Source organism: Cucurbita pepo, chromosome 16 (assembly GCF_057944985.1).
Source record: "Cucurbita pepo subsp. pepo isolate OVF chromosome 16, ASM5794498v1, whole genome shotgun sequence".
Lineage (NCBI taxonomy): Eukaryota > Viridiplantae > Streptophyta > Magnoliopsida > Cucurbitales > Cucurbitaceae > Cucurbita > Cucurbita pepo.
This window is the reverse complement of record NC_141813.1, coordinates 10,102,876-10,129,093: the sequence shown is the minus strand read 5'-3', so window position 1 is coordinate 10,129,093 and position 26,218 is coordinate 10,102,876. Positions and strand designations below refer to the sequence as shown.

At 36.3% G+C, this 26,218-nt stretch overlaps 3 protein-coding genes across 5 annotated transcripts; all 3 read right to left on the bottom strand.

Annotated features, from left to right (window-relative positions):
* Positions 1 to 762: 762 nt before the first annotated feature.
* On the bottom strand, positions 763 to 13,995 carry LOC111777328 (coatomer subunit gamma). Its single transcript, XM_023656869.2, has 18 exons — positions 13,760 to 13,995; positions 13,026 to 13,123; positions 12,870 to 12,920; positions 12,595 to 12,708; positions 12,305 to 12,505; positions 12,125 to 12,226; positions 8,514 to 8,621; positions 8,206 to 8,436; positions 7,707 to 7,957; positions 7,343 to 7,514; positions 7,091 to 7,246; positions 6,943 to 6,993; positions 5,073 to 5,213; positions 4,800 to 4,997; positions 4,570 to 4,701; positions 4,320 to 4,493; positions 2,019 to 2,258; positions 763 to 1,397 (listed from the first exon to the last, which is right to left on the bottom strand). Exons 1-18 carry the CDS (start codon positions 13,803 to 13,805, stop codon positions 1,203 to 1,205), a joined length of 2,661 nt encoding a protein of 886 aa, XP_023512637.1. The 5' UTR covers positions 13,806 to 13,995; the 3' UTR covers positions 763 to 1,202.
* Positions 13,996 to 15,162: 1,167 nt separating this feature from the next.
* LOC111777638 (proline-rich receptor-like protein kinase PERK15) lies at positions 15,163 to 19,835 on the bottom strand. Of its 3 annotated transcripts, XM_087118798.1 has the most exons (9): positions 19,702 to 19,835; positions 18,866 to 19,613; positions 18,234 to 18,776; positions 18,047 to 18,133; positions 17,151 to 17,221; positions 16,966 to 17,042; positions 16,720 to 16,867; positions 16,482 to 16,643; positions 15,163 to 15,598 (listed from the first exon to the last, which is right to left on the bottom strand). In XM_087118798.1, the coding sequence occupies exons 2-9, from the start codon at positions 19,533 to 19,535 to the stop codon at positions 15,317 to 15,319; spliced, it is 2,040 nt and encodes a 679-aa protein (XP_086974924.1). In that variant the 5' UTR covers positions 19,536 to 19,613; positions 19,702 to 19,835; the 3' UTR covers positions 15,163 to 15,316. The 3 variants fall into 3 exon arrangements, with proteins under 3 accessions (XP_086974924.1, XP_086974923.1, XP_086974925.1); XM_087118797.1 differs by lacking the exon at positions 19,702 to 19,835 and having other exon boundaries at positions 18,866 to 19,666; XM_087118799.1 differs by lacking the exon at positions 19,702 to 19,835 and having other exon boundaries at positions 15,456 to 15,633; positions 18,866 to 19,666.
* Positions 19,836 to 21,110: 1,275 nt separating this feature from the next.
* Positions 21,111 to 21,955, bottom strand: LOC111777788 (organ-specific protein P4). The gene is made up of 2 exons (XM_023657503.2): positions 21,884 to 21,955; positions 21,111 to 21,726 (listed from the first exon to the last, which is right to left on the bottom strand). Exons 1-2 carry the CDS (start codon positions 21,926 to 21,928, stop codon positions 21,454 to 21,456), a joined length of 318 nt encoding a protein of 105 aa, XP_023513271.1. The 5' UTR covers positions 21,929 to 21,955; the 3' UTR covers positions 21,111 to 21,453.
* Between the last annotated feature and the right edge of the window lie 4,263 nt (positions 21,956 to 26,218).

The window sequence follows — 26,218 nt, the reverse complement described above, 5'->3', positions numbered from 1 at the left end:
TTCAAACACACGAATATCAACAAAATAGAGCAAATCTTCTGACTCACAATTTTTAAACGGAATATAAATATTACCATGTGAGAATAAGATCCAAATGTTAAAAATTTTGGTCGACATATAAGTTATACTCAAATGATTTCAATAAAAATCTTTGGCTCATACGTGAAAGAGTTGAAACTCATTTCCCTCCCCCAACAACCTTTATTGTCATACATTCCACCTATCTTCTTCCTCATTAAGTTATCCAATCAGCCATTACTATAAATTTTTAATCTAATCTAAAGAATATATTTGACACTTATTACGACATAAAATGAGCACGGAGGTGTGTAGTACTGAAAAAATTTCCCAACTACAAGCAGAGTACATGATTTTCTCAATTAAAACAATATCCACCTTACTCCAAGTGGACTAAAAGATTGTTTTACCCATATGATCAAACCCCTGCATTTTGGCCCGATCTCGGATTTTTATTTTCCTGAAAGATGTAACAGTTATAATCTGTGAAGAAAACACAGAACTCCAAACTTGAAAGGATAATATAGCAACACTGTAGATTAGATGAGTAATGACAAGGCAATTAATCTGCAAATTTAACTTCTAATCTAAAAGTTCTTGATATAAGAACCAACTTACCTGTTAATGGCGTCAAATAATCAAAATCCGCCCAATAAACGAACATCGGATTTCGTATGAACAGTTTTCTGCCAAAGCCTACTTGAAATAGAAGCCATTTGCTTCGTATATTGATCCACATTCAAATAATAACCAAGTTCGGAATGAAATTTATTGATAATTTGAAGTGCACTTTTCTCAACAGTAAGGAATGTTTGGTGTCAAGATAAATTTGTGTTGTCTTACATATATCTGTGAAGCAAATTGATTGCTCCCCCCAACGAATGAAATCTGCCCCCTTTCAGGTAATATGTGTCCTAAAAAGAGGGTAAAAAAATACGCTGACAAAGTAGAGGTTGGGTCACATAATTAATACAGCAGGAGTTAAGCCTTCCCAAGGACTACGATATGATGATGATATGTAGCTAAGATAAAATATAGTGGAGTTAAACAACAAGCTAAATGAAGAGTAAACCTGGAAGGCTAAAGCCCAACAATGAAGTGGTTTCATGGTGTTGATCTTTCTTAAGCTGACGACCTCTTATCCACAGCAAGACTTGAGAAAATATGTCCGACGAGGGACCGACTTAGCCGCTGGAGATAATCTCGTGAATGCGATCACTGACTGTTTCATCGTCGGATCTAACAACCAGCTTCATTGCAACCTCCCTTGAAGCATCGAGACCAAATGACAGACGGGCGAGAACTCTAACGTTGCCAATGAATACACCAGATAGTAAACATGTGTGTGACCGCTGATTGCTAGGGACAACTTCTGTTCCCTGGAAAACAAAAAAGAATTGAAGAGACAGAAAAACAGAAGTTACATCTGATTTTAGGAGGAATAATATACCATAACCATTTCTTTTGTTATTATGTTTTTCAAAATTAAGTTTACAAATAGTTTTTCTTGCTTTATTACCTAATTTAAAGCAAGATTTCGAAAACCAAACCATATTTTGTAAACCAAAAAAGTAGTTTTTTAAAATTTTTTGAAACAGAAAACCAAACAAAATACAAAATAGATGAGAAGTAGGGCTTTAATTATCAAAATTCTGGAGCAAAGGAATGGGTTGACTTCTTTGGGCTGCAGGGGAAAAAGATTTGAAACCAGAGGTAGCCCCTGCACTCAAATAAGTTCAACATTCATTTTAACATCGACTCATAAAAAGCACTCAAGTTTCTAATGTCGTTACAATGTAACTAAAACAGTATTACTAATTGTCACCAAATCAGGAAAACATGGTAAAAAGGAAAATCTTGAGCCGCTAATCATAGTTCATTTTCGAGATGACTTGTTTTCCTTAAGCGTTGACATATAATTGTTCTGTTCTATTATCCAGAAGATTTTCATTAAGGTGGAAATATTCATGCACGTACGAAATAAATCCATATGCGCATACCTCACAAGGCTGCATGCCGAGAAGGTCTACGACAGCTCGCACAGCTTCAGCCAAGCTCCCTCTTGGGCCTAATCCATATTCATCTACTCGTTCACCATCTTCACCCATGCTTTCCCATGCATTCTTGAAGTTAGAAACTGCTACTTTCAACATGTAGTCTGCGGCAACCACCTCGACGTCCTCAAGCTGGTATTCATCTTCAACGCCATCGTCCTCTGCCTCGCCAGTAGATGGATCAATCTTTTTCCGAGAAGGATAAAAAAGGGGGGAACATGAAAGATGTATTAGTCTAGAAAGACCAAATGGCAAATAAGATTTAAAAAATATATGGATTAGAATAAAATAGTCTTGAAATCATTTGAATGCTTAATTGCTTTCTTTTTTCTCTTCATCAGAAACAAAAATTCATCGATCAGCAATACATACACAGGTTTCCACGGATCAAAATTTCCCCTCAATTAGAAGCTCTAATGCAGCAATGACAAAATATTTGGAGGAGAAGTTTTGAAGGAAATCAAACCAAACTAACAAATCCCGAAGACGTTCACTATTCCTAGCCTCACTATAGAACGCTCTTTTTTATTTCTCACAACCAAATAAGCCAAAGTGAGTCTTTACAATGATGCTCCACATAATAAAAACTTATTTGAACGATTTATAATTTTTTATTTTTTTATTATTATTTTGTTATATTTGTGAGTGACCGAGTATCGAGGCCAACTTGTGTGCACTTAGACTAATCTTACGAAATTATTGAGCTTGCTACATTTGATTGCCAATAAAACTTACAGAATATTAAATTCTAGGTAGATGACCATTGTGATTTGAACTCAATCTCTCAAAGCGTTTTATTGTTTAGACAGATTAAATTCTCTCCATACAAATGCATTGTGGAATACAAAAAAAGCTTAGACGGAAGAGTCAACATATGGACATATAATTACAGGTATACCAACAGAGCATGTAAATTTGGTATCTCATAAACAAAAATGTTCATCTAGCATCTGTACAATCATTCTTATTGTGAAATGCCATAATAGAACTCACAAATTGCGTCGACAACAAATAACTAACATAGACTTAGCACAACAAAATGATTGAGCATAAATGAGAGACTATATTTTGTCCTAATTAATTGATTTTTTTAGCAAGAAACAACTTCTCATTATATAATGAAAATGAATAAATATTCAAGGAATACAAACTCCCTTAAAAAGAAAAAATACAAACAACAAATACAGAATAGAGATTAGCAAAGAAAATAAATAAATATTTTAAGAACCAACTTCAATTGAAAGAACTAGCTTGCAAATGAATGATGAAACTATGAATACGGCCTCCACCAAACTGAAAAACTGATGGCTACTTTAAATCTTTAAAAATAACCAAGAACCGACAACCAACCAACCAAAAAACATTTTAAAACTGATCATAAAGCAATCTCAAAAATCTCTCCAGCTTTGCAAGAACTATTAACCCATTGAAAGGAACTTATGAAAAACCATCACCAGCAAAGAAAAATAAATCTCCTCATGCAAGTCAATTAAAATATCAAAGAGAAGACAAAACAAAAATTAGCAAAGCTAAACCATGATGCGGTTTCCTTCTTGAGCCAAAGCAGGAATTTCACGAAACTCAAAGAGGAGTCCTCTTGGCCATAATACCGAAATGACAAGTCAAAAGCTTCAGGAAGAGAAAAAAAAAAAGAAAAAAAAAATTAAGAACAATTTCCATATTGAAATTCAGAGGCTGAGTGACTGATTTCACACTACTCGAGCTTACCTTAGAGTCATGCTTAGAGACATGACCATGAGGTGGAGGGTCTTTTGTAGAGTAAATAACTCCTCTTGTTAAACCTAGAACTAGATCCAAAGGAGTGAAGACAAAATAGTTGTTGAAGGGTAAGATAAGAGAAGAGGAAGGTGGTAAGGCGACATTTTGATTCGAGGGTGATAAAAGTCCTGTTCGTCTTTCTTCAATTGAATGAGAATTCAAAGGATTTTCCTCCAAACATGGAAGAAAGGGCCGCTTTTTTACATGAATAATTCAAAGGATAGGCATAACCATTCTTGCCCTTTTTAACATTTGGGGGCTTGGAAATCTCAAAATCCATAATGGAGATTTCTAAAAGAGGCTCGGGATTCTCCAATTTATGGGGGATATACTTCAAAACAAGAATTTTTGATATCTTTCACTTTCAAACTCTGAACACACCTTTTCAACTCTCTTTTCCCTGTCCTAATTATTTAAATACTTCATCAAAGAAGGATGCTGCACACAAAATACAGGAAAATTCCATACCTCTTTGACAATGAACTTCAACATATTTGAGAACTTCCCAACAGCGGCGACTCCATCTGGTTTCTCAAATGCCACAAAGGTTTGCCCAGGTGTATTGTAAGGAAGAGATCTAAGTGGCTTGGATACTACTTCCGAGAATTCCTCTGCTTCTGAGGCATCCACAATAACATTGACCTGCAGAGGCAGACAATTATAAAAGCAATTCTCTAGCTGGTTCAACAAAAAGTTGCACTTGATTTTTTGGCATTACATTTTCTAGTAGCTGCTCAGGAATTGTATTTGTGCAGTTATATTGAAAGACAACGTGTCTATCAAAAATATGCTTGACAACATTGACAGCATACTCTGTTTCTGCTTCTGTAAGCTCCATGGAAGCTGATGACTGTAAGGACAACATAGAAGTACTCAGAATAAAAACACAGCACACTAGCATATAAGAATTTGTATAGATCGGTTAATAAAGAGGGCAAATGGAAGAACCTTGAAAAGCTTCCCAAAGTCGGAGAATTCTTCAATGGAACGAAGCATCTTTTCATAAGCATCGACAGAAGAAGTAAGGGTAGTGGGAGGAACACCAAGCCCTTTCGATTTTTTACCACTACCCTTCTTCTCAGCAAGTGGCTGGGATTTAATCTCCTTAGATACAGAATCAAGATCAAAAGGTTCTTCGGAAGGTTCCTGTGCCCATATGCAATGAGATGAGATAGTGACTGTGGTAACTAAATTTAAGAACACCAAGTTAAAGCACCTTACATAATTTTTCAAACTGGTCTCTAGATTGCTCAGTGGCAAGTCTAGAGAGCCAAAAAGAATTTCTTGCACGTCTTCCTCATTTTCAACAACTGAGCCTTCTGCACCAAGTGTCTTAAGATAAAGGGTTGCCCTATCACGAACCTGCAGCAGACAATTGGTCCATAGTTGCACATTTGTTCAGGAAAGAGATGAAAAAGGAAAAAACTAAAAACCACGTCCATATTCTCAGAGAAACAGAAATAAGCAAAAAGATTACATTTCTGGAATCCAAACAAATAAGAAACAGCAAACCAATAGAAAAACCGTAACAAGGATCATAAATACACAGCATCAGAACTCATTGCAAAATTAGTAACAATAAGATATGATGATACATGACGTAATAATGATCAAAGAATAGTGTATCATGTAGGTATGTGCATTGTACCAACTGCAAGTTCTCCACCTATTTTCTTTTTCAGTAATTGATACTCGAATTGTCTACAAATTTCCGTGATAACTGGCTAGTATGCATAAACATAACTACATATTATCAAATCAGATATAGGGACAGGCGGAAGTTAGCTATAACCCATCCTCAACTCTACTAAAAGAAAATCTAACCTGTCTTAAATTAGACAACTGAAAGCTTGTAGACCTTTTTTATGACCATCCCTGATTGATTGCTCACAAAAGGAAGACCTAACGAACTTCCTTTTTTTTCAGATTGCAACTTTTTGGTGCTACTCATGAATAGGTCTAGGGAGCATTATAGTTAGGCTTAGAGAGATTAACCAGAATTCATTCAGTTCCATACTTTAACACATTCTAAACCAGAAACTAGATCTTCGTTTTCATACAATCAGATAGTAGGGCTATTACTGTATGAACCAAATTGATTGAAAACATACTGCGACTTATGTGTATTTAAGAATATAGTGAAAACTTGTTTGTTTCTATCCTTCAACAAGCTTTGAGGCAAAGTGTATTTGAAATGAACCACCAAGGACATCAAATTATAGTTCATATTCAATTCAATAATTTTGATACAATTTTTATTGTTTCTGAATTTTATCAATGACATATTAAGGAAGGGTATTTTATGTCATTTTGCTATGATGTGGCATGCATTTAGGTTTTTGGGAGGTTACCTAAAGCCTGACTTAGGTTGTACAGAGCAGATTCTAATGAATTAAGTTTTAGCCTTCGTGCTTCTTCAAGTTTAGCCAATAGTTGCATGCCAAGAACATTCAAGAAGGATTGATCATCCTATATGGCGGGAGTGTTTGAATCTTGAGTCAAAGAACTTGTTCTTTGTCTCAAAAGGCCTAATCCTTAGGGTTGAAATTGAACTGATTTGGGGGTTTTAGTGTTTGTGAATGGAATTGACATAACCAAAATTCCCTCCCTTGGGTTTTCATATCAGTATTATAGGTAGTGATCAACGACCAATTGATTGACCGAAACACTATTTAGAGCAATCCTTTGAGGTAGGGTACATTTCAATTACTTATTGATTAGAACAACCCTTTGAGCTAGGGATACTAACACCTAGCAAGAAGGTGTTAATAGACCAACTAGAGTTAACCTCCATTCATGGACAAGAATTGTTAAAAGGGTTCAACTTGATTAAACTAATGCTGAAATTTTTTTGGCTGATTTTTAAGTTTGTGTATTTTTTCTGAAACATTTATTGACTTTCAATAAATAAAATCATCAGCATTGACATCTTCTTCCTCAGCCCCAACCAAAACAATTGCATTCATCATATCACAGCTTAAATGCAAGCAAAAAGTCAGTATTAAAGCATCCAACATTGAGACATGAATACGCTATTCAAAATAAATCATCAAGAACAACAAATCTAAGACCTTTGAAATTGTAGACTCACCTCATCATCACTATCAAAAAGGCATCGTCGAAGGAGAACATATATTCGGGGCTGAAACAGTTGGAAATTTTCAATCAGTTTAGCAAAGTAAAAAGTTACCGTGCACTTTCACTTTTATGGGAATGAGGAATCACAGAAGTAATGATACCTTCAATGAATCAACCATGACAGCGAACTTCGCCAAAGTGCTCACAGCACAGGCTCGAACAGTTGCATTCTCAAGATGTACTCGATTATATATATAACGTATATACTTGCTAGGATCTGAGGCTTTTGGACCTTCAATTCCCAAAAAGTGAAGTATCTAATACAAGAAGAGCAAACTTACATACAACGTTAGATAGAAGGAAAGGAAGATCTAATTTCTCAACCAATTATCAAAGTAACGATGAAGACTGACCTGTGTAGAAAGATAAGTGAATTCACAGTCTTCTATGAACTCACACAAATGAAGCAAGCCATTTTCTTTAGCTTCAGGGATATCTCTGATAAGGATCACAATTGAATCAACTATCACCTTTTTGTATTCAAATCCACCTTCTTCTCTGAGAATGTTGCATAGGAAGTTCATCCTAAAATAACAAAAACAAACAATATTGATTACTGCAAAATATTTACATTACATACAGTAGGTATGCACCCAATAAACTATAATATTCTTTCTTTTAAGAGAAACTTGGGTGTACTACTAAAGTGAAAAGAAAACAATCAATGGGCAAAAACTGTAATCTTCAAACACAAAATCATGAACATTATTTACTCACAAAGATCTGTACTTCAATGGAAACTTCAAACACAGTGACCTGATGGCATCCACAACTACAATTTTAAATTCATCAGCAATATCTGACATAAAATTTGTTATTTGCTTCATCAGGCGATCCACACTTGACTCATTTCCAGTCTTTAGAAGTGTAGTTATTGCAAGAGTTGCGATGCTTCTGTTCTGGTCTGAAATCAAACTCTCCATATCAATGTTACAATTGGTGACAGCCATTGGATGTGTCATTGCCACCTGTAAAAGTACAAGTGTCTTTAGTATTGATTTCAAGAAGGTAGTAACAATAATGGAGTATAATTACAGAACAACCAACATTACTTCGCATGATTAAATAAATTAAATAAGGGGCACACAAAAACAAAAGAAATAGTTCTCTTCCATATTTTCAACTGCCAAGTGAGAAGAGTATTTTTCCTAACCATCTATTAAGAGAAAAATATCTAATTTAATAGGGAAAAGAGCATGACTCAAATGTAAAGGACCTTGTTCAGAGTACGGATGGCAGCAAATCTCAATACTGGCTTGGGAGAGTTCAAAAAGAGCTGAAGTACAGTAATTGCTGGAGTAACTTCTCTGCTTGTCACGCCATTTAGTTCTGCAATAGCTCTGGCAGCCTCAAGGATGACCATCTCTGATTTGTGCCGCAGACAACTTTCAAGAAAATCATATAAAGGTCGTTCCCCAGTTTGACTATTAGCAGACTCACTAGCAACCTGCAAAAGACTTTCATAATATGCATCAGCAGAAAAAAGATATTCAGTGCTATGTATGACCCTCTCCTGAAACACACCTGACTGGCATAACGAACCAAAAGGCATTGTGCCAGAGGAGAGCGAGCAGTGCCCCGTGTCAAGCTACTAACCAACTTGTTAACAGCTAGACGATCATTCTGGCGGATCTGCAGTTTAGAAATACAACCTTTTATCATATGTTTTAAATTCTAAACTTACCTAACCCAGAGATCAACAGTATCCGCTATAACCAGAAAAGTATTAATTCATGCTACAGTATCCAATCTTAACAAATTTCATGCTCGCCTTACAGCCACCAAGAAAGTTTCTCAACAGATCTCAGCCTGTTCTTGTGTGGCATTGCCAGAGACATACATACCGAACAATTACAAATAACATAAAAATGAAAAATGGAGATATCCAGAAGTACGGTAGGATTTACTACTGATGTTTGGAAAAATAACAAAATTTTTAGGCAACAATTTGTACACAAACAAAATAAAAGAAGAGTATTGAGAGCACTACAAAGAACTGTTAGCTTTCTATGTCGAACAAAATAGTGTAGGAATAATGGAATAGTTGCAAATTTGAAAATAAGTTAAATTAAAACACTGGGCTGCTCAAGGATAATCATAGTATTGATCCCCAAAAAAGGAGAGAAGAGCTGCCATCAGGACTGAACTCGTGGATATTTCATCCAAAGAGAAAAACCCATGGAGACAAGAATGCAAGCTGAAATGAGCTAACGAGGATGATGAAAAAAGCTAGTTTTCCATAGATTGATGTCATGTAAGCGAAGAACGAACACCATTGTGGAGATTATTACATGTTCAGGAGCTAGTTTGGTCACTGATCATGACATTGAAGCTGAGTTCTGAATCTTTACTAGGGTTTGTACATTGACACGGCAGGGTCCACTACCAACCCTTGACAATTGGGATCCCATTAGGCCCCACAAAGGACAGATTTGAAGGGATCCTTCTCGAATGGAGAAATTTCGCAGACAGTTGCAGATCTTAGTACTAATAAATCTCCTGAGCTCGATAGTTATACCACTAATTTCTTTAAAAAAAAAAAAAAAAAAAGAAGAAGAAGAAGAATTGGAACATTCTTCAAGGCTGTTCCAAGACGTTTTGAGAGTGCTAGCATCAACATGATCCTAAATGAGACCAATAATTGCCTTTTTTATTAGAGAAGTGATGCAAAAAGCGTGGTGGAGGCCTATAAGCCTCACATTATGACTTTACAAGATCATTGCCCGGGTGCTCAAAAAGGCTTAAAAAAAATTCATTCACTATCACAGATTTCCAATCCACTTTTGTTGAATGGAGACAAATTCTTGATGTTTATCGCAAATGAACTCATTGAGAAATACAAGAGGACTGAAAGGAGGGGGGTCATCATTAAGCTTGATATTGAGAAGGCTTTTGAAATGGTGGATTGGGACTTCCTTGATGACATTCTTAGGGCCAAAGGTTTTGGTCACAAATGGAGGTGATGGATTCGTGGCTGCATCTCATCGGCAAACTTCTCGATCATCATTAATGGGAAACCACGGAGATTAGCCTCTTGTGGCCTTCAACAAAGAGCCCCCTCTATCTCCATTCTTATTCATCCTGGTTAAGAATGTATCGAGCGATAGGATTACCTATGAGGCATCAACCGGAAACATCAAAGGCTTTGACATTGGACACGTAAACTATATTCATAAACCACAATCTCTTTGTCGACAACACTATACAATTTTCTTACCCCGCCAAAGCTTTTCTTAAAAACTTAGTCAACACCATTCACTCTTTTGAGCACACATCTGGCTTGACTATAACCATAAAAACATCTGATTTTCTAGGGTCAACATTGATATTGAGAAATCGACTATACTTGCCATTGATTTTGGGTGCAAATTGGGTGTTTGGCGGCCACTTACGTAGGTCTGCCCCTAAATGGAAACTCTGGAACTGAACCCTTTTGGGCCAGTCATTGAGAAGGTGGTTAGGAGGAAATATAATTGGAAGGGATCTTATGTCTCCAAAGGTGGGTGGCTTGCCCTTCTCAAAGCCACCCTTTACAATCTATTGCCTCTCCCTCTTTCACCGATCATCCAAGGCTGCTAGCAATATTGAAAAACACTTTCGTAGCTTTCTGTGGAATGAAAAACAGGACTATGGCTTGGGTTATGTCATTTGTCGGCAAAAGGTAAGCCTCCCTAAATCTTAAGGTGGCTTTGGTCTTGTGGACATTAAGTTGAAGAGCAAGGCCTCTTCCAAATGTATTTAACGATTCTACACTGAAAAACCCACATTATGGAGAAGTGTCATCGCAACCAAGTACAGTTACACACATTTAGGTAATAAACAGGGGTCCCATTCACTCATTTACTCCAAAGCTCCTTGGATATATATTATGAGGCAGCAGGATTTAATATTTCAGAATACTGAATCAGTGATCGGCAGCAGTCTCTCCACACTATTTTGGTCCAACACTTGGGTAGGTAACTCCCCACCCAAGCTGGTTTTTCCTTGTCTTTATTTTCTTTCCTTGAAAATATATGGTTCTGAGGCAGAATGTTGGAACATAGATGAAGGCTCTTGGGCTTTGGCCTTTTGGGTTTGTAAAGGAACCTCACCAATGCTGAGACTGTTGAATGGGCTGGCCTATCTTCTCTCCTACCAAATCTGAATGGCTCTAATCATGAAGACCATTGGCTAGGAGGCTTGACAAAAAGAATGATTTCTCCACAATTTCTCTGTCACTCTTTATCTACAACAGAAACGCAGCCCCATGAAGCGCGCTATCAGTCCATTTGGAAGGGATCATATCCTAAGAAGATCAAATTTTTCATGCGGGAGATTAGTCATGACTCCATTAGAACGGTTGATATTATCCAAAGAAAGTCCCCGTGGCTCTGTTTGAATCCCATTGGCATGTCCTTATCTATCGAAATGGTGAATTTGTCTTATATCTCTTTGTTAATGGTCCATTTTCTGAATCATTCTGAAAAAGATGCCTCCCTTACTCCAATTGGTCCATTGCTTTACCCCAGGACCCATTGACTTTGCTGGACTTCATCCTTATGGATCATTCATTCAACAAAGTAAGGAAATCATTTGGCTAAATTTCACCAGAGCGCTCTTTTGGCTGCTGTGGTTGGAGTGCAATCAACCCATCTTCGACAACAAGGCCATGAAATTTGATTCCTTCTTTAACTAATCTTACTTTTATTGCCCTCTCGTGGAGTAAACTTTCCCCTTCAGAAGTTATAGTCTCACATCACTCAGTACTCATTGGAAATACTTTTTGTAATTCCCAAAGCATACTGCCCTTTTGTAATTTTGTTTATTCAATGAAATGAATCGACACTGTTTCTCACAAAAACAAATAAAATAAAATAAAAAAGAAAGAGGGAAAAAAACTGGGTTGCTTAAAGGGCAAATAGGTAATGGTTGGCAAAATTTTAATTTTAGTAGGATAACTGCTAGAGCTATCAGGCTACTACTCTACTGTGCAGTATGAACACATCAAATATGAAAATAGTTATAAGTCAAAACCTTTACTCTAGAAAAGCCTTTACTCTAGAAGTCTATAGTGTTGGAAAAATGTGACAAATGAATCAAATGAAAAATTCCGTATTCCAGGCACATAATAAATTAAAATATTAACTTTGGCATACCTGATGAAGCAAACCCAAGGCATGAAATTGAACGAGTGGTGCCCTTGACTGGACAGCTTCCTGGACCTCATTACTCCATCGCTTCACAATCTCAGGATTTGTCTAAGGAGACAAAAATTGTTCAATAGAATTACTATGTAAAAGGTTCTACGTCTACCACTAAGCACGAGTAGATGGTACCTGGAGTAAATGAATCCCACTGACTAAGGCTGCACTAGCAACCACTGGGTTTTTATCTACAATTGCTTGTTTCAGATACCGTTCAATCTGGGTGAGAAGGGTACCGTCCGTAATTCTACACAGTACACGTATAGCATTAGCACGGTACATATCGTTCTTGCTGTTCATGTCCTTCATCAGGGAGCTTGTCACAATAATAACCTTTAATTTTGAAAGTTCAAGAATGGTCAGTTTGTATTTATGCATTTATAATATACTGAAAACTCATGAAAGTACAAACAAGTACTAACATCATCAGAAGATGGAGAGAGCTCCTTTATCATTAAATAAACCATTCTCCTCAATTCTATGTCTCTAGACTGGAAGAGCTTAGTCACACCAAAGAAAACTTCTGTAGCTTCAACCTATAATAATTCATAGAATAAGAATATTATGAGAAACTAAAAAACACACAGGAAAAAACATGTCTGTGTCTATACTAAATTCATTTGTAAGATGGAAAACATAATCTGGGAAGAAAAACAAATAAAACATTGATGAGCAATTGAAGTAGAGGCAACTTAACCTTTGTGAATGTTTCACCTTGGTTGAGAAGATACAAAAGCTTCGTTATGACCTGAATACCAGGCATAAAAGCGATCAGAACCAAAAACTAAATTAGGAAGAAATGGAAGATTGATGTCTAAAATATCAACCAATTCCATAGGTTCAAATCATATACCTGGGAGCATTTCCTTGTGTCTAGCTGAGGATCATTGAACACCCTTGCTTCCTGAAGAACGGTACCTTTCTCAATCCCCAAAAACGGAGAATATTCCTCTGAAAAGAAACAAACAATACCCAAAAGGCGTCAGAAAACAGTGGCGAAATGAGTCTAGATCGAGATCAAAACATCAGAACGCAGTAACTCCACCAAATTGCGACCAGGAGTAGCAAAACATTTAGCAGTTCCATTCACGTCAACCAAACAAACACATACATCTCAATTCAAGCGCGAAGAAGACAAATCCTCTATTCAAACATCTAAAGTAAGACTGAAATCAATACAATCAAGAGACTCAATCAACAAGTAACTAAAATGACAAAATCAGTGAAATCTGCCAAAGTTCAACAATAGAGACACAAATTACAGGTAAGATAAATGCTATATCCAAACATCTAAAGTAAGACTAAATCAACAAGTAACTAAAATGACAAAATCAGTGAAATCTGCCAAAATTCAACGGTAGAGACACAAATTGCAGGTAAAAAAAAATGCTATATCCAAATATCTAAAGTAAGACTAAATCAACAAGTAACTACAGTGAGATCTGCCAAAATTCAACAATTGAAAAACAAATTACAGGTAAGAAAATCAGTAAACTAATCCAAAATTTCAAAAAACAACCAGATCGAATGCAGCAAGAACAATGAGAGAAGAAAGTAATCGTAATCCAAAGAACGTGGAGTAAGAACCTTCGTCGTCGTAGTCATCATCCTTCTTGACGAGAGGCTGAGCCATGGCGGAAGAGTCAGAAGAACCGGTGAGAGATCGGAATGGAAGAGAGTTGCAGAGAAATTTCGTCCGTGGTGAGATTGAAATGGGGAAAAGCTGTGGAAGTGAGATCCAAGTCGAAGGTGAACGAAAGGAAGAAGAAGAAGCTGTAACGTAAGAGGGTGAAATCGGAAGAAGGAAAATTGGCGGGTGTGTAATATTTGCAAATCTCACCATTTTCTTTACAAAAAACTGTCCATGAATATCAAATTCCCCATTTTACCCCTCCTTTTTTTTATTAAATCTTTACGCATTAAAAATTAAAATTCAGTTTTTATTACATTTAACGTCATAAATTAATTTTGTAGCCATTAATTATTAACATTCTTTTTTTTTTTAGTATTATTTACTAATTTTCTAGCTTTCAATTTTGTAATATTTTTATACAAATTTTTAGTATAATTCAATTAGTTTACTATTATAATCTCGAGTATATGATGTCATAATTTCTAATTTTTCCGTCTTTTTAGGAATTTTTAAAGAAATATTGTTATATTGTCTCGTATCCGTATTCAATATCAATCAGTATCATTCTGGAACAACGCTCTTTTTCAAATCTCTCAACCAATCTATACGACTTCATAGGGTAGTTTTTGTTAAAACTCGAGCCAGAACAATGTTTTCTTTCAATTCTCTCAACCAATGGATACGACCTCGTTGGGTAGCTTTTGCTAAAACTCAAGTAGGAACATCGCTTTCTTTCAAAACTCTCAACCAATCGATATGACTACGGAGGATAGCTTTTGCTAAATCTCGAGCAAGAACAACGTTTTCTTTCAAACCTCTCAACCAATCGATACGACCTCGGAGGGCAGCTTTTGCTAAAACTCGAGCAAGAACAACGTCTTCTTTCAAACCTCTCAGCCAATCGATACGACCTCGAAGGGCAACTTTTGCTAAAACTCAAGTCAAACTAATGTTTTCTTTCAAACCTCTCAACCAATCAATACGACCCTGGAGGGCAGCTTTTGCAATAACTCGATCAGGAACAATGTGTTCTTTCAAACCTCTCAAGCAATCGATACAACCTCGAAAGGCAGCTTTTGCTAAAACTCGAGCAGGAACAATGTTTTTTTTCAAATCTCTCAACCAATCAATACAACCTCGAAGGAAAACTTTTGCTAAACTCGAGCAGTTTCTCGAGAACTTGCTTCTAATATGAAATTTTAAGTATTTAGCGATCTTTTCGTTATTTCCAAGAATACCCCCGAGTAAGGAATGTTATTAGCTTCTCCCTCCTCTTCTTAATCAACTTTTAAAATATATATATTTAGAAGATTAAAATTTAATTTAAAAAAAAAAAAAAAGGAATTTGGTAAGATTTTTAGAAGTTACTATTAGTCAATCAGTTGACTTTTTTAATTATATTAATTGACCACGAAACTACAAACTGTAATAAATACTAATAATTTAAAGTGATGAAATTACACTAAGGTAAGGGGAGAGAATCCATCGACCGGCCGGTCCAAGCTTTTTACTTAGGTGGTCCGTACGTTTGGGGATGACTGGCGGCCGGGCTTCAAGCTGATCTCGCCGCTTGTTGCCGACGGGTTTAGTCCATACTCGCTAGTGCCGCCGCAATCGCTGCTTATTTCCTCCCGGCTGTCCATCGCTTTCTTTTGGAGCCTCTTCACGTCCGCGGTATCGGAGCTTGTGTCGTTCTCCGAGGTCGTGCTTGAGCCGAAGTACGAGCTCTGCCCCGCCTTTACTCCGTCGCTCATATCCTCCAGTGACACGTCACCTTCCAAAGCTCTCACCACCTGCTTTCCATACCGTATATACAGGTGAAAGTTCTCTATTTATAATCATTTACAAAATATATAAAAGATCAATAAATGTATATAAAATATTTCATTGAAATGGGAAATATGATACTCGATAATATGATACTCAAGACAAATATCTAGATATTTGTATATAATAAATGGTCAAATATGGTAGATATGTTAAAAGTCTAAATATTCTTAATCATATCAGATATTTGACTGTAATAAATAATAAAATATAATGTATAGCTATGTATACTGTAATGGAAGTTTAAATATCCTCAATCATATCAGATATTTGACTGTAATAAATAATAAAATATAATGTATAGCTATGTATATTGTAATGGAAGTTTAAATATCCTCAATCATATCAGATATTTGATTGTAATAAAGGGTCAAATATAATCTATAGCGGTGTAAACTGTAATGGAAGTCTAAATATTCTCAATCATATTAGATATTTGACTGTAATAAATAATCAAAGGTAATGTATAACTATGTAAACGGTAATGGAAGTTTAAATATCTTCGAATAATATCATATATTTGACTGTAATAAAAGGGTCAAATATAATCTATAGCGGTGTAAACTATAATGGAAGTCTAAATACTTCCAATCATATTAGATATTTGACTATAATAAATGATAAAATATGATGTATAGCGGTGTAAACTGTAATGGAAGTCTAAATATCTTTAATCATATCAGATATTTGACTGTAATAAATGATCAAATATAATGCATAGTTATGTAAACTATAATGGAAGTCTAAATATTTTCAATCATATCAGATATTTTGACTATAATAAAGGATCAAATATAATATATATATATATATATGATAAACCATAATTCAGAACTAAATATTACAAACCTGACTCATTTTGGGACGGCGTCGAGCCGAATGACGGATACAAGCGGAGGCACAAGCGACCATGCAGCCCATTTCGGGGGCGGTGTACTTCTTCTCCAACCGTGGATCAGCCAGCACCTCATAGTTTGCTTCCTTCATTGCTTGCATGCACAGAGGTCTCGCCTACGTTCACAATCCAATTAATTATCTTTTTTTATAATTTAATTCTATAAACAAATTATTTAAATAAATTCCTAACCCAATCTACTAAGCTTTCCTCCATGAACTCCCCCATTGTGTCCATTGGTCGCCTTCCGGTGATCAGTTCCAAAAGCACTACTCCAAATGAAAATACGTCTGATTTCTCTGTTAGCTTCCCCGATGATGCATATTCCGGAGCTAAATATCTGCATATCATTAACTCATTTTAAAACCTACCCATTTTTCAAGGCAATGATTTAATTCTCGTACTGTAATAAATGAATTGGAAAAAGATCTAGCGTACCCAAATGTGCCCATGACACGAGTCGATATGTGAGTATCGTTGCCTTGATTGAGCTTCACCAACCCAAAATCAGCCACCTTTTACCAATTAACAAAAAAAAAAAAAAAAAAAAAACATTATTATTAATTAATAATGAAAGATATTAATTTCTTTAAAACTACGATAATTAACGTTTATGCTTATACCTTGGCTTCGAAACTCATGTCTATGAGAATATTTGCAGTCTTGATATCTCGATGAATGATGCGAGGATGACCTGCAATTAAAATATAGGGTTAAATTATAAATTTAGTTCTAGTGTTTATTTAATTTATAAGTGTTTAATAAATTTCTAAAGTTTAAAATAAATTAATATATTAAATATAAATTTAAAATTTATATTTAATAAAACCCCAAACATTCAAATTTTTAATTATTATGTATGAATAGAGGTATAGCGCTCCTCCGCTGACAAATGCCCTCCTTTTGTCTTCACTTTGTGGTCCCAAACCGAGACATATGGTTTTGGATTGATTCACAGGTCTAGCTGCACTAGACCGGTATTGATTCATCAGCAATATCCCTAATTCTTAGAATAAGCGTTGCTAGTATAGTCCATTCACAGTTAACTTACCACCAACGAAGATTTTCTCGTCCAGGTTCGAGCCCGACTAAGCCTACCACCCCTTCCCTTATCTTCACCTGATACAAGGCAGTCGAAGTCCCCGCCACCCTGCAAATCTCAATCTAGCGACGGGAAACCGCTAAAAAAAGATTGAACATGTGGGAGGATCCGAACGAATTCGTTCATACGGTCCAATAACTAAACCATTCCAAACTACCCAACCTAAACTATAAAGATTCAATTGGGTTAGATTTTTTTTTTTTTCAATTTCAGTTGAGTTGAATTTTTTAATCGAATTAATCTGACCAATTTGAAAATACTTTACTTTTAAAAAGATTAAAAATATTTTTAACATTTGAATTTTTGTGAAATTTTAATTATTAATATAACGTATAATTTTTTAAAGGGTAATTAAAAATAATAATAACAAAATAATTTGAATATTAAAAATATTAATGTATCAAAATGAATGCTTACAGTCTTCGTGGAGATAGGCGAGGCCCTTGGCTGAGCCCAATGCTATCTTCACCCTGGTTGGCCAGTCCAACGGTGACTGCCCCTTGCCTATAATTTTACACATTTAAAAAATATTCTTAAATTATGAAATTAGAAAATAATAATAATAATAATAATAATAATAATAATAAATTATGTAATAACGTACCGCGAAGGTGGAATTGGAGGTTGTTATTAGGGACAAATTCGTAAACCAACAACTTCCGTTCACCGGCGATGCAATGTCCGATTAACGACACCAAATGGCGGTGGTGAACGCGGCTAATGATCTCCACTTCCGCCGCGAATTCCCGACCTCCTTGACCACTTCCCGATTTCAGGCTCTTCACTGCAATTTCCTTGCCGTTAGGCAAAACTCCTTTGTGAACGTACCCGAATCCCCCTTGCCCTAACAGGTTCGCCGGAGAGAATCCCCCCGTCGCTGCCATCAGCTCGTCGAATGTGAACGTGCACTTATTGAACCCTAGCGCCACCGACGGGTGAGGCGGCGGCAACACCGGCCCGTGTGGCCCCGAGTTATTCGAACTCATATCACTGCTAACTATTCCCAACGGCGGAGGAGTCGGCGGCGGAGGCGGCGGCTGCGGCCATTCTCCTCCTTGCCCTCCGCCGCCGACTGGCGTTATGTTCACGACGTGTTCGTTTTGGTTGTTCCAGTTGTAATTCATTCTCATGTAATATGGATCCCCACCTGAATTTTACATCGCCGATCAATTTCGTTTCAGCTACCAAAGATTTATTAAATAGATTTTAAAAAATAAAAATAAATTAATTAATTACTTCTCGGAGAAGACGGTTCATCGAAGCCCATGGAATCACTATTTTGGTTCTGTTTCTTTCGCCTGCAAGCGAAGAACATTAAAACCACGGCGAGTAGCATAAATCCTACCGCCACCGCCAGTCCTGTAAAGATCGGCAACGCATCGGCTTTAGAGCCGCCGGATGAGGAGTTTGCGGATTGGGAGTGATGCGTAATCGATTTCGGAGGAGGCGAAGGAGAATGCCTAGAGGAACCGTGCGGCGGCGGAGGAGATGGAGGAGATGAAGATTTCGAATCTTGACGTCGTGGCGGTCGGGGTGAAGAAGAGGAATCAGGAGGCGTCGGCGGCGGCGATGCGTCCGCCGGAGGTGGAGGAGAATCGTTCGACGGAGGTGGAGAAGAATCAGACGGCGGAGGCGGAGAGGAACCAGACGGCGGAGGCGGAGAGGAACCAGACGGCGGAGGCGGAGAGGAACCAGACGGCGGAGGCGGAGAGGAACCCGACGGCGGAGACGGAGAGGAACCAGACGGCGGAGGCGGAGAGGAACCAGACGGCGGAGGCGGAGAGGAACCAGACGGCGGAGGCGGAGAAGAATCAGACGGCGGAGGCGGAGAAGAATCAGACGGCGGAGGCGGCGGCGACGATGAAGAATCCGAGGTAGGCGAGGGAGAATCCGATGAAGAAGACATTAGAAGAGTTTCCGGCAAAAGACTAGTCGTTGAATGGCGCCGGAGAAACTCTCGCCGGTCCTCCCAGACGACGCCGACCTGAGGAAATCGGGAAGTAAATTAGGGATTCTGGAAGGACGGAGACAGAGAAAATGGGTAATAATCCCATGGAAGAAACGGAGAAAACCGCAGTTCTTGTTTTCCGGCTTAACCGCAGTTCTTCTTTCCCGGCTTAATTTGGGGGTTCGTTGGCTCCAGATCGCCGCCTGCAAAAGGAGGTTAAGGAAAATTCTGTCTCCTTCCATGGAGTTGAAATTCCAGCCATTTCTTCCAAGATTTTTCAGGCACAGCGCCTTCCTCTGTTCCGCTACATTCATGTTGTGCCTGTAAATCATCAGCTCCAACAATGGAGGCCGGTATGCTCTGCATCATTCCCCCCTCATTCTATTATTGGATTTTATATTTTTCTTAAAATTATATTTATTTGAAATAATTCTAATTAACTTAATAACTGGGTCAGCCCATTGGGCCTCCTCACAAGCCCAATAATCCATATGTTCGACTTATGTCGTTACGAATTCAAAACTACCCTCGAGACCTAGAAGACCACTTTAGAACCTCGGGACGGAAGAAAACGATCCCTTAGCTGACATGAGCTAGTACAATTCCCTTTCTACTTTGGTGAGATACCGTTGAGCTAGGCAAGACACTGATTAGGGTCGTATTACATGGTGGATCCGTTTTATGGTAGGATGTTGATCACGCGGGTAGGTCAAGGTTGCCTGTATGGCGGGTCCGTCCTATGGAAGGATGTAGACCACGCAGATGACCTGTTCGAGCTGGTTTGTATTAGGGGTAGCGCCCACAATTTTTAGGTGACTTCATGGCCTGTAAGACGGGTTCACTTGCTAACTTTCCCATAGACGATGAGTAGGCTAGTGTTCACCATGATGTCTCCTGCATTGGTACAGAGTTTTATGAGGTTGCGCCTTATCCTCAGACGCCACTATGAAGGTTAAGTTCTTCTACCCCGAGTTGTATACTGAGAGTACTGAGACTCGATGATCTAGAGTATAACCGGTGGTTTTCTCCTAAGACTTGGATGTGATAAGAGCCTACAAGTAGGTTGCTTACTAAGTATATTTATACTCACCCCTTTCTACTATTTTTATTTTCAGGTCCGTGAAGTTATAAATCGTGGCGTTAGGGTGTTCAGGAGCTCAAAAATCACAAAGGAAATGTCGACCCGAGTCGTCTGTATAGTTTACTTACACATAGTTGTCATTTATCATACTACGTATCTTGATCCTTTTTTCCCCTGGTACGAACTTAGTTCATGTATAGTTTCATTCTTGTTACTTGTAATGTTTTAAACTTGCCGAAAAATTTTATAACTAAAATTTGTTACCTATTTCTTTCATTTTCATGCATTGCATAGTCTGTTGAGTCACTCCCGGACTTTCAATGCTTCAAAATTTCGAGACGTGACATTCACAACCCAACTCAATCCAACCCATGTGTACTCCTCAAGTAAGTCATATATTCGCCTATTAAAATACATAGTTCCAAGAAATAAGTATCGAATAACAGTCACTATGACACCAGCCTCTCGACAACCTTCAATCCACTACATAAACAACACTCGAGGAAGCCACCATTCGAGAGAAAAAAACGACAAATTATTTAAAATTTATACTTCACTAATTATCAAGAACCACGTGTCGATCATTGAATCGAGTACAAACAACCCCAATTCATCATACAAACACAAGAGACAAAAAGAAAGAAGAATCCCAAGACCTCAAACCCCAAAAACCCATCAAAAGAAACCACACACTAAATGTATTAATTTACACAAACATGAAAAGCCTAGTAAGTTATTCTTAACCACAACACTTCCCCCGGCAGACATGCACACATGGGGCTTAGAAGGGTATCATCATGGTGCTGAATTGGCACCGGTGGGGTTGAATTTGATATCAATATTACGCCTAGGAGTAGCAGCCCCATGGCCATGAGCATGAGCATGAGCATGGTATATAATAGCATTTGGATGAGGATCAAAGTTGTTCATAAACCGTTGCTTTTGATTCTCCACCATTGAATCATCAAACAACAGCTCTTTCAACATCTCTGGAATTTCTTCATTTTTCATCATCTTTTTCCAATACTTCCCTTGATCTTTCCTGCTTCCATCGCTTACATCTACGAACTAAATTATAAAAAACTCGTCAAATTTCGTAACGAAAATGAAAACCATCGATCGATAACTGTTTGTTCTTCGACTAACGAAATCAAAATCAATTTTTTTTTTAACTTCGATCGTAATATTCATAAATCTAAACCGATCAAATCGATCGAAAGCTTACCAGAACAAGAGAAAGGAGAAGAAAGAAAGCAAGAGACAGCTTCATGTTGGACAGCCACAGGTTTAACCATGGTTGAGTTTACCATTTTATAGACAAAATTTGTGGGTCAAAACATTTAAATAATTTAATTATTGGAAGTACACTTATCATGAATATTATTTATATATATATATATTTTTTTTTTTTTAAACTATTATTTTTAATCATTAATTTTCTAGGGTTTTGGAAGGGGACAAACGCAGTCTTATTTAAAAACCAGTGGTGGGCTATGTTTTTTTTTTTTTTTTTTTTTTTTTTTAATTATAAAAAATCCCTTTTCTCGGTCAACCAAAAGAAAAATATATATTTTTAGATCTGGAGAACACGAGCTAGCTTAGATGAAAACAGTTGACTTAAAAGTTTAAAAAACGGAATGCTCGAGGAGCTTTTGGCATTGGAGAAGTTAGTTGAGGGTGCGAGGTAGACCTTCGAGCCCTTTTGCTCCGCTCGGTGTTGAATTCTGAGACCTAAATTTTTGTCCTTATTGAGTTCGGTTTTTTTTTTTTTTTTTTTTAGCGGGTTTTGAGGTCCAAAACTATACGTTATAATAAGCTCTTAAACCCTAATTATGAACCAAAGTATTTATTTGATTCTAAATTAGTTTAAGTTATTTTAACTTCTTAAATAAGTTATAAACCTTATTATTAATATTCATATTCATGTAACGTTTAATTGATATATTTAGACGAATATATCCACAAATATTTATATATATATATATATATATATAATTAATTTATTGTAAAGTGAGTCAGTTTGAGTTTGTGCATTGAACTGTTACCCACTGAATTTGATGATGGGATAAATAAATAAATAAATAAATAAAATAATAAAATAATAATAAAAAAAAGCAAAAGGGGCCAAAAGAGCAATTAACTTTGGTTTTTGGGCTAAATAGAAATTAACTTTGGTTTTTAATTTGACTTTGCAAAAAAAAAAAAAAAAAAAAAAAAAAAAAAAAAATATATATATATATATATATAAATAATCATAAAATTAAATATTTATATATATAATTTTATCGTAAGTAAAAATGTATATTTTAAAATTAACAATAAATTTAGACTCAATTTAATTCTACTGGAACCCAATCCAAACGATATGGATTGAGTTGGGTTGATGGAATTTTTCGAGTCATTGAAGTTATTGAACACCACCCGTAAAAATGAGTGGATGATAAAAAAAAAATTAATAAAAAAAATAAATAAAGATACATTTATGTATATCCTGAGAAAAGTATGCATAAGTTTAAATTTTAATATCGCGACGAATAACGAGTCACAATACAAAAATATAACTAACCTGAAAAACGTTCATTCTTTCTTATTATCATTGACGTTTCGCGTTCTCCTCGAGAGACATCAAAAGAACCCTGAATTATAAAAGTTGTTGTCATTACAATTTCATCCTTGAACGTTTTAAGTTTGAAAAATATAAATTATGCTCAATTATAGCTTCAAAAATATCTGAAGTTGCGGAAGTTATAAAATATGTAGAAAATTGTTGCAATCCAACGCTAAACTATTCTGCCAAGTAACTTACATTATTTATCTATTTCGAAAACGCGTTCGTTATTGAAATTCATTACTATTTTATTATACTATATTAAAACGTCGCAATCTCAAACCTAACCCGAGGATTTATTAAAGCTATGAGTTTGAACATGTTTATGATATTAAACTTAATATGTTTGGTGCTTCAAAGGGCCAATTTTGATGCTATGTTTGAGAGGAAATGTGCACCACATTGTTCAAGAGAGTAAGCACTAAACAGCTAAAATGGCTTACTTTTGTATGATAGAATGAACTGTTTTATTTGACTAAACAATGTTTGGTCAACTTTATTGTTCTACTTGAAGAAATGATCATATGGGTCCTTTGATAGATTGCAAATTTGATATGTCCTTTGTGTTTTGTTAAGCTATTTGACTCGGAAATATAATTTTGATTATTATATTGTTCGAAAATGTGAAGTCAAATTTATGATTGGTGTTTTTTTTTAGTGCAATAATGTGAAGTGAAGATTTGAATCATACCCGTACTGAAAAGACATGTTTTTGTAACGACCCAGTCCACCGTTAACAAATATTGTTCTCTTTGGACTTTTCCTTTCGGGGTTCTCCTTAAGGTTTTTAAAACGCGTTTGATAGGGTGGAGTTTCTATAGACTTATAAAGAATGTTTCGTTTACCTCTCTAATCGATGTGGGATCTCACAATCCATCCCGATATCGAGTGGTGTGCTAGCGAGGATGCTGAGCCCCGAAGGGGGGTGGACATCGAGCAATGTATCAGTGAGGACACTGGTCTCGAAGAGGGGGAGGATTGTGAGATCCCACATTGGTTGGAGAGAGAAACGACGCATTCTTTACAAGGGTGTGGAAATCTCTCCCTAGCAGACACGTTTTAAAAACCTTGAGGGGAAGCTCGAAAGAAAAAGCCCGAAAAGGACAATATTTGCTAGCGGTGGGATAGGGTCGTTAGAGTATTTGTCAATGCTAAATAGGAAAACGTCAGAAAGAAGTAATGCTGACGACATTTCACTGTTAAAAAAGGAAAAACCTTGAGCTTTTACTGTAAGTGAACTTACTGTTGGAACGTCTACGGACTAAGTTGGATGAAATTGTATATTGCATGAATGACACCGACACTGTGACCCTTATTTATGTGTTATTAAATTGTTGTGACATATGATGTATGTACTTTCATGTATGCTTGAGTATGACTGATATGTTGATACAACCATGCATAAACCTAGTCAGACACCACGATGAATAATATAATCTAGCATGATTGAAACACCATGCCTATATATGTAAGATCCCACAACGGTTGGAGAGGAAAAAAAAACAATATTTATAAGAGTGTGGAAACCTCTCCTTAGCAGACATGTTTTAAAAACCTTGAGGGAAAGTCCGGAAGAAAAAGTCCAAAAATGACAATATCTGCTAGCGGTGAGCTTGACCCATTACAATATATGTACATCTCTTAAAGAATTCAAGCCACGTTACGAAAACGAACACACCTAATTGGTCCATGTGCATGTACATGTACATAGATCATGTGTAGCGAAGTACTATAAATCCAACCCTACCTGAAAAAGAAAGTAGAATCCAAAGAATTTTACGTCATGACATGTCTATAGTAACAGTTTTATTCAAGTTCTGTCGATGTTAGCTACAAACTCAACGGAAATAAGATACGCACAACGTGACCAAATCTTTTATGCACTCGAGACAAGTTGAGATGGCTAAGTCATAAGCTATACAACATGTTTCATGGACTTGGACTCAACCACTCATAACATATTTGAATTTGGCTCCAAAAAGTGCTATGGATTTGTGGGTTAGGGTTCCTTTATAGAGGTGATGAAGGCATAATTTTAAATGGTATGATGAGTTCTTGGGTGCCATTTTGATTTGATGGAAGTGACAAGGGAGCAATATGGGCTCCAAAGTCAACCATTTTGGTGCTATTTACAATGGTTGACTATTGTTTTTAAATATTAATTATTTTTTTAGTATTTATATAATAAATTGGGAAGGGTAAATTTGACATTTCACCCATTTTTATAATTTATATTTATATTTTATATTCATGATCACTTAGAAAGTACAACTATGCTTGATTAGTACATTCTAAACAACTTGACTCAAGCATGATTAAGAAAATAAAAAAAACAAAACAACCTTATTTTTTGAGAAAAAGAATCGTCTCTCAAAAGGGTAAAAGGGTAAAAGTGTTTTAAACTTTCAATTTTGTGTCTAGTAAGTTCTGGATCAATTTCCGAATGAAAATGATTCTAAAAATAAGATGATTGAGGGACACACCTCGAATTTCGGAGAACCAAAATATCCGATGTGACTTACAAACTGTGTGGTAAAAATGAATTACTGTTTTGCCCTCACTCGAGAGGTGAGTGAGGGAAAAATTACTATTTTGCCCCTGTTGACTTTGACCCATTTTTTTTCTAGGTTCTTCGAGGCGTCCCGAGTACTTGGTTTTGGTCAATCTTATGTTGGTTGACTTTTTGAAAATTTTGAAGTATGTGATTGAGAACAAAACATGCTGAAAAACCCTTTGTTAGTTTATGGGGATTGTCTTCACTCTTATAAGACCGGTATATAAAAAATCATTCAAATTTAATAAAAAAAAAAACTGTAATTATCTAATAATTGATTCTCACATTTCTCTTTGATTTACCAAGAATGGTCAAATTGATTCACTTTTATGAACGGTTTAAAATTTTAATTGATACAATTCCAACAATTATAAAGTTCGACTCTTTAAAATAATATA

What these genes read in the sequence shown, in the direction of transcription:
- LOC111777638 (XM_087118798.1), bottom strand. Translation starts at nt 19,535, where the DNA reads ATGTCTTCTTCATCGGATTCTCCCTCGCCTACCTCGGATTCTTCATCG. An exon ending in CGCCTATCTCCACGAAGACT is followed by an intron (nt 17,222 to 18,046) that starts GTAAGCATTCAT and finishes TTTTAATTGCAG; the next exon opens with GTCATCCTCGCATCATTCAT. An exon ending in CGTGTCATGGGCACATTTGG is followed by an intron (nt 16,868 to 16,965) that starts GTACGCTAGATC and finishes AATGATATGCAG; the next exon opens with ATATTTAGCTCCGGAATATG.
- LOC111777788 (XM_023657503.2), bottom strand. Translation starts at nt 21,928, where the DNA reads ATGAAGCTGTCTCTTGCTTTCTTTCTTCTCCTTTCTCTTGTTCTG. An exon ending in TTCTCCTTTCTCTTGTTCTG is followed by an intron (nt 21,727 to 21,883) that starts GTAAGCTTTCGA and finishes TTTATAATTTAG; the next exon opens with TTCGTAGATGTAAGCGATGG.
- LOC111777328 (XM_023656869.2), bottom strand. Translation starts at nt 13,805, where the DNA reads ATGGCTCAGCCTCTCGTCAAGAAGGATGATGACTACGACGACGAAG. An exon ending in AAGGTGAAACATTCACAAAG is followed by an intron (nt 12,709 to 12,869) that starts GTTAAGTTGCCT and finishes GAATTATTATAG; the next exon opens with GTTGAAGCTACAGAAGTTTT. An exon ending in TGGTTCGTTATGCCAGTCAG is followed by an intron (nt 8,437 to 8,513) that starts GTGTGTTTCAGG and finishes AGTCTTTTGCAG; the next exon opens with GTTGCTAGTGAGTCTGCTAA.